This window comes from Adiantum capillus-veneris, chromosome 16 (genome assembly GCF_014529385.1).
Source record: "Adiantum capillus-veneris isolate H3 chromosome 16, ASM1452938v2, whole genome shotgun sequence".
NCBI classification, from domain to species: Eukaryota; Viridiplantae; Streptophyta; class Polypodiopsida; order Polypodiales; family Pteridaceae; genus Adiantum; species Adiantum capillus-veneris.
Window position 1 is genome coordinate 134442134 of NC_140946.1, and position 10973 is coordinate 134453106.

Below are 10973 nucleotides of genomic sequence, written 5' to 3' on the forward strand. Positions count from 1 at the left end.
AACATTTCTATTCATATGAAGGAAGAGGATAGAAAGAAGAAGGAACATAAGAGAGAGAGAGAGAGAGAGAGAGAGAGAGAGAGAGAGAGAGATAATAGCACAGCACAGCGGGCCCCAACTTTCCCTTAGCTCCCTAGATCCATTATGGAAAGGTACTTGCTTCTCGTGATGCAATGCCTTCATCTTTTGAAGCGAGCAAGGTCGTGTGAATTGAATCTTAAAAAGTGGCATAACCTTCACATACACAGTTGAAACATTATGGAGAACAACTGTTCAGCAAGGCAAAGAATGGCTTAAATGACTTAATCTTAATTGCATAAGTTTCGAAAAACGAACAAAGCCCATAGCTTCATCTGCGTAAGGGTAACCTTTGACTACTCACATTGAAAAATCGTCTCAACCCAGGCTTGTAAAAATACAATTTGCTTTCTACCTGTGAAAATCCTCCACACAGAAGGCCAAAACCTACTCTGCAGGTATAGACCTGATGATGTCTGAATCACCTGCAAACAGGAACCGAAACCAGTTAGAAATTGGCATGCAACTCGCCGCAAATGTGAAATATGTGCCTTGTCTTACCAGGATCAGTTATGATTAGGCAGCACACTCTATAATACTTGCCGCATGCCGTGCCTAGATCCACATTGTCTGCAAAAAAGTGAATGGCTCAGACCAACTGCATACAGACAAAAGAAATTTCTTCGCCGCACTGGAAGAAAAGTGAGTTCCAAAGCACATCCAGCCCTAGACGTCTCTTAGAAATAGTTTGGTCCTAGTTCTGCAAGTCTTATGACCCGCGGTCCTCAGTTCAAATCCTTGATCGATGTGCCCCAGACCCTGTCCTGTAATAATAGATTGAAAAGTACCCCGCTAGGTTGAGAAAGAAGTAACCCACAAAACCCAGAAGGGAACAACCACATGCCTTGTACAATCCCAACCACTGAGCATCTATAATGGCTACCAGAACAGCCAAGACTCAAGCAATCAACCTTGAAATCTACCATAAGGAGGCAGAACAGGCCCAACACAAGGTAATAGAGACCTCCCTAAGGACCAACCAAAATGCAGCATCAACCAAGCGGAACAACAGCAGGATGAGAAGTGACAAGGGCATTTAAGCAACTATCTAAGAATCCGCTACCAAGCAGAAGGGGAAGAGCTCGTGAAAACAGGGTAAGTGCTCGTAAAAACCAAGAGGCCACCTCAAGTGCAGAGTTCTTGACTGCTGCCACCTGTCTGGAAAAAGAAAACCAATCCCACGTGGGAATCAACATAACCACGACCTCCACAAGCACCGATATGCAGAAGGCCTCCTTAAAAAGTAAAATGAGGGCTCAGCATCCTAAAGCCGCCCTGCACTAAAGGTTTCTTGCCCAAAAACCAAAACAAGCAAAAAACACACGACCAAGCATGCATGCACAGTACACACCCAAACAAAAAATCTATCGCTACTCCTATGGAGACATGCTTGAAGCTTAGACAACCTGATGCCGGACACTGGCATCTGTAAGTTGGCTCCATTCTTTAGGCTTTGACACGTCAACAGTTTGTGACAGTGAATCTGGGCTTATCGTGGATTCTTCTAGGTATACATATAAATCTGCTAACTTTTATTGAACATCTGGCCTTGTGCTTACATAAATCATACAACCAACAGCCTGATGATAAGAGAGTGACATCAAAGTGGCCGAGGGGCCTAAACCCTAAGAACAAGTAACAGAAGAAGAAGTCTTACCAACTTATGGGGACCCCATTTGATGGGGCCCCATGTGACGTAAAGATTAAAATAAAGCAAGACCCGCAGTTGATGTGGCAGTTTCTGAAAATTGCACTGACATGATGACGTGGCAGGCTGTACGGATTTCCGTGTTTTGCGCTGGCTGATGACGTGGCAGGCTGTACGGATTTCAGTGATTTACGCTAGCAGCCTTTTGGCTTTGCTTTTGGACCAGATGCTTTTGAGTTTAAAGAGAACTTTACGAAGTGCCCATGTTCTCAAACAATGCCTACCAGAAAAGACTCGACATACGCGGATTCATGTCACTAACAATTGACCGAGGCATCCCGTGATACTTAAAGATATTGCTCATGAATAACTTGACCATGTGTTCTGGCTTTATCTTCTTCCTAACAGGAATGAAATGGGCTTGCTTACTGAACCTACAAATGATAGTCCAAATCCCATCATTGCTTGTTTGCTTTCTTGGAAGATCAAAGATAAAGTCCATCGCTATGCTTTCCCATGGCCTATCAGGGATCGGCAATGGCTTTAACAATCCCGATTGCTTTTGCCCATCAAATTTTGCTTTTTGGCATACTAAGCATGATCTCACAAACGTGTCAATATCTTGACGTAAAGTTGGCCAATAGAAAAACACCTCAACCCCTTTCACTGTCGCATCAATTCCACGATACCCAGCATATGGTGGAGCATGACATTCCATCAAAACCTTTGGTCGTAACTGTTTAGTAGCGCATAACTTTCCATGCATGATGAGAAAGTCATTCTTAAGCATATAGTACTCATAATGTTGCCCATCAACAAGCTGATCATAAATCCTTGCAAAATCTGAATCTTCAACATATTGTGTCTTCATTTCGTCCAGTTCACAATGGCACAGAATTGACACTACCAAAATTTGGGGCTTCCGTGACAACGCATTTGCCACCACGTTCTTTTTCCCTTGCACATGCACAATCTGAAAATGGAATATTCACAAGATGTTTGCTTACCGCATGTGTTTCTCAGACAACTTCGTCTACGTGAGAGAGTATCGCAAGGTTTGGTGATCAGTTTGGACAACATTCCATTGCCGATCCAAGGGAAAGGCAGGGAGGATAGGTATCTTGATTGTTTGATCACCTACGTCGGAGTAGAACTAGGACCAATCTCCCCACTCCTCATTGACAAGTGGTTCTCCACCTTCGTCAGTGGCTACCTCAGGACGTACTTCTTTATCGCAACCCGAATTCATGTCGAAATCATCGCTCCTCTCCATCGTGTGAGAGCTCTTGGGCATGTGATGAGCCTAGGTCGAGGTAGCACAAGGGAAAACTTCAAATCTGTCCACTTCAGCCAAAATCAGCCCCAAATGAGAGAAAAACGTAGAAAAACCTATAAACCATCTCTTTTCGTCGCGGAAATTCAACACCAAACACTCGCACAAATTACCAATCCGATTTGAGAGCACGCCATGGCTCAAATACCATGTCAAAGGTGCAACGGAAAAGGGTGAATTGGGTGATGATCTCGTCTATAGCCACGAGCAAACCTCCCCTAGGGAGCGGGCAGCCAGTGGATCTCCCATCTATTGCAAGACATCTCCTCGTAGATGAACTCCAATCGCATACCGCCCACCGAACAGGCACGGGTAGCAATCTGCAAGTGCACGTGCGCATGAAAGGGCTCAAAAGAAGAGGAGGAGTGGAGCGCTAGAGAGGGAGAGAGCGCCAGCAACAACGCTCGAGGAGGAGGAGAGAGAAAGAAGAAGAGAAGAGAATTTTAACGTCGTAGGAGAGAGAGAAAAAGCATGCCGAAAGTACAAGGGAGGGGAACCACATATACAAGGCAATAGGCAAATTGCCCTACCCAGTATTAAAACCCACGATTTTGAAAATGGCCAATAAATGCTAATAAATATGTCAACTCACTAAAAGTGACCTAAGACACGTATTTAGTAGTAGAGCTGCAAACCACTCGAGACTTTGACCCCGGGGAAACCCTAGGAACCAGGGTCCCCTCTCCTGCAAGCCTACTAGGTGGGCAACACCATGGAGTGCATCACTGAGAAAAGGTCCTTCTACCACACATACAGCCAGGCACAACAATAACAGCCCTAACTCCCTAATTTGCTTTTGAGAGATACTATAGCCACCACCGGACACGAATCTGGACTCTAACAAATATATCATTTCTTTCCCTCTCTCTCTCTCTCTCTCTCTCTCTCTCTCTCTCTCTCTCTCTCTCTCTCTCTCTCTCCTGTGTCACCACACCTTCCGCTGTCGTTACACACGTGCCACAACACGATGGTAACATGTCATCACTTTGTGCCATAGATAAAACATCAGGTCAAAATAACTTGCCTAAAACCTTATTCATAATCTCGCCTTTGGTGATGCCTTCAATTTTGAATTTGATCCATGTTCACTCTCGTCTCTCCATCAAGGAGAGATGTTCTCATCAAACCTCCACATTTTAATTACACATTTCATGCAAAGACACTCCATTAGTTGCAAATATTCAATTTTCCATGTGATACAATCTACAAAATACATTGTTCTTAGATAAAGTTTCAAATGTCAATGGAATATTTTCAAATGCTCATATTATATTTCATAGGCATCTCTTGAGAAACTTTTATTATTCCCCACTCGCTTTATCAAACATATCAAAGAAATTTCTACTCTCTTCTCACTAGATATCTAGAACTTACTGTAAGCCCATAAAGGATCTCAGACACTCAATAAAATTTAGCTATACTGCATCCAAGGGTACACATGCCCACGCAATTTCCCGCCTTTGGGGCTATGATTCTAAACTAAAATAATTGAGCAAATTATACTTGGCTTGGTACCTAGTCCCTCTCTGTTCACATTATGTCCACCATATATATGATCATGATAAAAGGCTTTCGCCTAAATTCTCCCAGAAAATTGCTTCCCTTACTGAAAAACAATGAACACTTACTTGCGCAAGCTGACAAAAGCCATACATAATTGAAGCTTACGATACATCAAGAGTCCTCCATGAGAGTCAGCCGGCACACACTCATTTTTCGCGCACATGCACAACATCTTAAATGGGATCTCGCGAAAAGAAAGATGAACCTCTTCACAGTTGTAACAATCTTCTACCACCTAGTATTTAGCCTCTGTCGAGAAAACCAAACTGCACACTTTTCAGCGCTATGATAGAAATACAACAGCAAGAAGGCCATAACACTGAAGTCAAGCTCATTCTCTCTCCACAACCTCTCTGATTGAGCTACAGATAGCTGGGTCCAAAATTATAGATCCGCACATTATGGAAAAAGAACAATTAACCTCACATTTCGACACAACTTTGCACACAGACTGCACCCAATAATGTTGAGATTGTAGACACTCAGTGACTCACTTCCAGTATAGTGATGCACTCCAGTCTTTGAAAGCATGGCATAGTACTCAATCTCAGACTTTCTCAAAGGAGGACAATTGTTGGAAATAATGACAAGTTTTCCTGCAAAGATGCAAACCAAGCACACAGATTAGCAGCACGTAAATCTCATAACTATAGGGTCAACTTGGCATCATAAGAATACCTTTTCCACTACGCAAAGACTTCAAGGTAGTCTTGTAACCCAAGGTGTACTTGCCACTCTTCATCACAAGTGCAAGCCTGTTGTTAATGCTCTCTTGAGCCTTTTTCTGTGAGTAAAGTAAGAGTTCATGTCACTCCAATCCTTAGTCAGCTATTGAACTAGAGGTGTATGCAAAATAATAACTGAAAATGCAGTACAAGTTACAGATACGTGGACTTTGAAGCCACTGAGCACAAGAGAGTTGAGGTGCAGGTAAAGGTGAAAGAAAGAAAGCACAAACAATAGATTCCTACCTACGACTTCAATTATCAATACCCTATGACATTCTTGGATAATCAAGAGAAAAAGCACATAATACAAATGCATATGTGCAAGATAGTAACTGTGGGAGAGTAAGGCTACTTTTTGACACAAAACTCAGCCAGGTTCTTGAAGCTGGTATGCCTGCTTATAGCAGGCATACCACTTGTATGCGGACCTTTCAAATAAACAGGTCTTCTTCAAATGTTAACTGGCTCTGGTTGCTCATTTCAGAGTGTTCAAGAAGCAAAATGTGTCAAGTCACTAATTTCACAAGAACTAGTAGAAAACCAATCCAAACATGCATATACTGCCTGGGTTCAGCAACTAAAGGCATGAACTTAGCTATGCTGATCACAAAACCACACTATGTTCACTCTCACAGGAATGTCCTCATTCGACCACCCTTCATCAACCAATCAGGAGCCTAAGCTTCTACTTTTCTGATAAAACTTCTGTCACAAGTGTCTTTGATTTCTAATATACAGCAAAGATGCTTTTCCTCTGTTTGGCAGAGACGCAGCATTTTCCGATCTCCTCTCCCCCAAGGAAACGAACAGAGCGGAGGAAAACAGAAGCTTACCGTTTTCTTGGCGGCCACCATGGCTTCGTCCCTTCACCGATCGACCAGTCTCCTAACTATGAGGAAAGACAGCCAATGAAGCCTTCACTATATATCCTAGGGGTGTTTTGTTAGAAGACGTTATTCACCTTCTACCAATAAAGCTCCACGTGTGTAATCATGTTCATGTATTATGTGAGTTTAGCAGCAAGGGGTCTCCAATGCAAGCATTTTAAACAAATTAACAAAGATACATTCACAAACGGGATTTTCATATTCAATTTTGGAAAAATTGAGTCATTTTAATCATTCAAACATGTTAAAGAGATTTTTGGCCTCCGAAAGCAATGGCCTTAGTGTTGGGATCGTTTAGGCGTCCTAGTTCATATGCCTTAAAGGCTGTAAGGCAAGGCATGCGGAGCAGTCTACGACAGCGATGCTGCGATGGGGCGCCAGTGGCCACCCGCCTTCTCTCACTGTATGCGCATGCGGAGCAGGAGAGCCTTAAAGGCAGTCTTCGACTCTAAGAGAAGCGCGCAGGGGCTGCCACCCGCCTTCTCTCACTGCATGCGCATGCGGAGCAACAGAGCCTTAACGGCAATCTACTAGGCGAAGGCTCGACAGTCGATGGAGCATTGGAGAGCGACTGGAGAAACTTTGGGCATTTCATTTGTTTAAGGCTTTAAGCCCTTTGATCCAGAGACTATGTCTCATCACTAATGTAGTCCGCACCACGAGTAATTGCTTAACAATGCACGTGCGTGTTGTGGCTCTGAGGTTGAATGGGTAAAATTGTCATGTAATGAATTACCCCCCTTTGTGTAGGGTCTCCTTATTACCATGTCGTTTTCGATTTTGAAAACCCTCTCAACCTCAAAAGAGAGAGAGTTTTTGTAAAATGCACTTCTAGCCTATTTAATTTAAGGCTTAGAGCTTAGAGCTTTGAGGACTCTTTGTGTCAGTGGCTTATGGTGAAGTAGAGAACTCAAAGTGAAATCGTGGCCATCATTTCCAATATTAAAAAATAACAAGTATGATCTCCTTTCTCTCGATTTAATAACATGTCGTCAGTGTCTTGAAAAAATGTGCCTCAACGTAATATCGCGTCATCTTCAATTTCCAAAATGCCGGTTGAGCGCAAGGCGAAAAGGAGAAACTCCACCCCAAAATAGAGAAAAATACTATAAAAAGCTAAAAAAGTAAGAAAAATGTGCCTCAGCTTAATATCGTGTCGTCTTCAATTTCCAAAATGCCGGTTAAGCGCAAGGCGAAAAGGAGAAACTCCGCCCCAAAATAGAGAAAAATACTATAAAAAGCTAAAAAAGTAACCTGATTTTCTAAATTTTTCTCAAGAGAGAAAAATAATGTAAAAACGCAAAAAATAGTACCTAATTTTTCCAAATTTCCTCTCAAAAAATTTTGCTAGGGAGAAATGTGCCTTGACCTAATACCATACTGTTTTCAATTTTGAAAATGTTCTCAACCCCAAAAGAGAGAAAAATAGTGTAAAAACCCATCAAAAAATTAGCCTAGTGTTTAGAATTTCTCGGCATTTTTGACATTCAAAATGGTATGGTGTTAACCCGAGGCATATTTTCCCCAAATATTGCTCGGCAATGTCCAGGCTATGGTATGAAAATATTTCAAGAGGAAACTTCAAAAAATTAGACTATTTTTTTAATATTTTAACATTATTTTTGTATATTTTGGGACGGCACTTCTCCTTTTTCCATGCCCTCAATTGGTAGTTTTAAAATTGGAAACGGCACAATATTAAGACGACACACATTTTTCCCGAACACTAGAGAGGAATTTCAAAAAATTAGGCTACTTTACAAAATTTGAACACTATTTTTTGTCTATTCTAGGGCAACGTTTTTCCTTTTTCCCAAATACTATCGTTCCCTGAAGCGGCGTTTTCGAAATTGAAACCGGCACACTATTAAGACAACACATAATTTACATCGAGTACTGGTTTTCGAAAATCTTTTTCCCACCAAGTGCTCAGGAAAAATCATTTTCTCGAGCATGCAAATTTCTTTTCACTGAGTTTCTCAAGGGAAAATTTTAGGCTCATTCATTTGTTATTTCTATGGTGTTTAACACATGAGTGTGGTGGGAACGCTAGACCACCAACATACACTTGTCCACTAGGTCATTAATCCCTTTGAATTTGATGTCACCTCTTGCATGTGTCAAATCCATTTGATAGATGTGATAGTAGGTTAGCTTTAAGATATAGTGCACTGTTGAGAAAGGCAAGGGAGCTTGTAGTATATAAATGGGCTTGTTGCTTCAAAAATCAGTTCAAAAAAATTCCTCTCCCTTACTTATCCTAAGATGCTTGTGACTGTGTGAAGTATTATTTGTATGAACTTATTCATCCTTTAGCCAAAGCAAGTGCTTTACCCTTTGCTTCTTTTGAACACAGCAAGTAATAATTGTGTAAACATTATTTACCATCCTCTCTTAATATGGCTGCCTCTTCTTCCTCGCGAAATCCACTCGATGGACAATACGATGGCTACAATGACAACGTTGAACCCATGTGCGATGAATCTAGTGATATTCGCTCGATGGAGTTTGAAAATGGTGACTCAATAGCTTGCTAACTTATAGAAAATGGTTGATATGTGCTTGGGAATAATGTGAGTTTCCTTTTTGTTTTTACAGAGTTACGCAAGATAGTGCATCGTGATACAACTGCATCTTTTTTGGGACCCGATAGTGCCCTCGTTCTTGATTGTGTGTCTCCACTCCGCACAAGGAGCGCTTCGAGCCTACCTAAGGTTGATGTTTCTTCTTCTCTTGGCGTTGGGCCCAAATCGCTCAAGCGTGTGGAACAAAGTGGAGCAATAGCACGTACACTTTCCAAGACGTGTGAGGCGACAACGGAACTAAGTAAGACTTGCTTGCACTACAAAGATATTGTATTGTTGTATCCAACCCTTACGAGTTTTGTTTTTTGTTGTGGCAGCCAAACCTTTATTGGGGGGACCACCACTTGTAATTGCAAAAAAAAAGAGCGTTCCGGAGGGTGCCAAGCTAGAAGCACATATTGGTACTGAGAGTTCCCATGAGAATGTAATTCCTGCTGGTTCATCTTCTCTTGTGCCTTATATTCCCACTAAGATCCCTCTATTGCGCATTGTTGACATCACTGAAACTTGCCCTCGTTTCGCATTTGAGGGGTGCATACTTAATCGATATGGAACCTACAAACAAAGCCCAGAGGTCGCTAAGTATATGCATTACCTTAAGGTAGACCTAGTTGATCCACTCAACACTGATACCATCACTTGTGTTGTTAGCGATCAATTTATTGAGCAATTCATTGACACCCTCACTATAGGAGACTTTGTCCACATTGAGAATGTAACTGTTAAAAAAAAAACTAAGTCAGATGGTTGCACATCTCCTCATGTACTATTTTTCAATGCTTCCACGGTTGTAGAAAAAACAAAGCCTTTTGAAGTCAGCCGTAGTTTCTACCCAGAGAGCAAAGTGCGTCAATTTCTAGATGAGGCACAGTCCTTACATGCACAAGGCACCCGTACACACTTTGGAACTGTAGCTTTTGTTGTTATACAGGGCCATGCTAGCACTTCAAAAGCTGGTCTTTCCCAAGGTGATCTTATTGTTGCAGATGGGCCAGCGCCTGAGGACCGTGCCACTGTAAGGCTTGCTTATCTTCTCTCTTCTATAGATTTGCAGCTTTCTAATGTTTTCCCTCTCTTGTTATCGCAGCTTAGCTTCGTGAATGCGCGTAAAGACGATTACCATGCTATTTTTCGTGCTTTGGAGACCGATGTGCATCCTATGTTTGTTGCACGAAACATAGGTTCCTTCACAGGTCGAAGCAATACACTCTCAGTCTTGGATATTACTATCCTAGCACACGTCAAAAGCCCTCGTCTCAAGCATCGTTTAGAGGAAGCATATAAGGCTCATATTCTTGATGTTGGCCACAATCAAGAAGTAAGTATTGATGTCGCTTTTCCTTTTTCACTGCAATAACTCAACAAAGCTCTAACTTGTCATGTGTCTATACTTAGGTAATTGGCACACTACACTTTGTGAATGTGAACTCAATTTTGGTGGAACGTTTTTGCGGTCAATGCAAATCTACTAAGATTCACCACCAACAAGAGGTGGACTTTTGCTCTATTTGCTCAAAATCTACAACTATTGTTTTGGTGCCCAACCTTGTAGGAAAGATTTTGGCCAACAAAGCTTCCCCAATTGATGTTTCCTTAGTGGGCGACATAGTTGACAAAGTATTGCACCTTGACAAAAACTTTGTTGACTTATATGCTTCTGATGTGCTAGATGCACGTGAGCTACTAGCCTCCCTTGTTCGCACTGGGAAATTCACTGTCAACAAATTAGGCCTCATCACATCTTTTGTCGAAGAGACAAAGTAGTGCTCCTCTACAACATTGAAGCTCCATCACCTCCATGCCAAAGAACACCCTTTGTATTATATCGCTTTCATCCATGCTTATCTTGTAAATTCCCATCTCAATATTTCAAGGAAAAATTTCAAAAAATTACGCTGCTTTTTTAAATTTTTACACTATTTTCTATTTTGGGGCAACATTTCTCCTTTTTCCATGCCCTCAACCGCCACTTTTTAAATTGAAAACAGCACGATATTAAGAAAAACTAAGTTAGACGATTGCACATCTCCTTATGTACTATTTTTCAATGCTTGCACGATTGTAGCAAAAACAAATCCTTTTGAAGTCATCCTTAGTTTCTACCCAAAGAGCAAAGTGTGTCAATTTTTGGATGAGGCATAGTCCTTGCAT

At 41.6% G+C, this 10973-nt stretch overlaps 1 protein-coding gene across 1 annotated transcript; it reads right to left on the reverse strand.

The window, feature by feature from the left end:
• Positions 1–289: 289 nt before the first annotated feature.
• LOC147439910 (large ribosomal subunit protein eL30) lies at positions 290–6335 on the reverse strand. The gene is made up of 5 exons (XM_086485636.1): positions 6184–6335; positions 5301–5406; positions 5117–5218; positions 580–648; positions 290–503 (listed from the first exon to the last, which is right to left on the reverse strand). The coding sequence occupies exons 1-5, from the start codon at positions 6202–6204 to the stop codon at positions 466–468; spliced, it is 336 nt and encodes a 111-aa protein (XP_086341762.1). The 5' UTR covers positions 6205–6335; the 3' UTR covers positions 290–465.
• Positions 6336–10973: the final 4638 nt, after the last annotated feature.

Coding starts and splice junctions, on each gene's coding strand:
- LOC147439910 (XM_086485636.1), bottom strand. CDS start 6,204: ATGGTGGCCGCCAAGAAAACG. Junction 5,407..6,183: donor TGGTGGCCGCCAAGAAAACG/GTAAGCTTCTGT, acceptor CTTTACTCACAG/AAAAAGGCTCAAGAGAGCAT. Junction 649..5,116: donor AGTGCATCACTATACTGGAA/GTGAGTCACTGA, acceptor ACTTTTTTGCAG/ACAATGTGGATCTAGGCACG.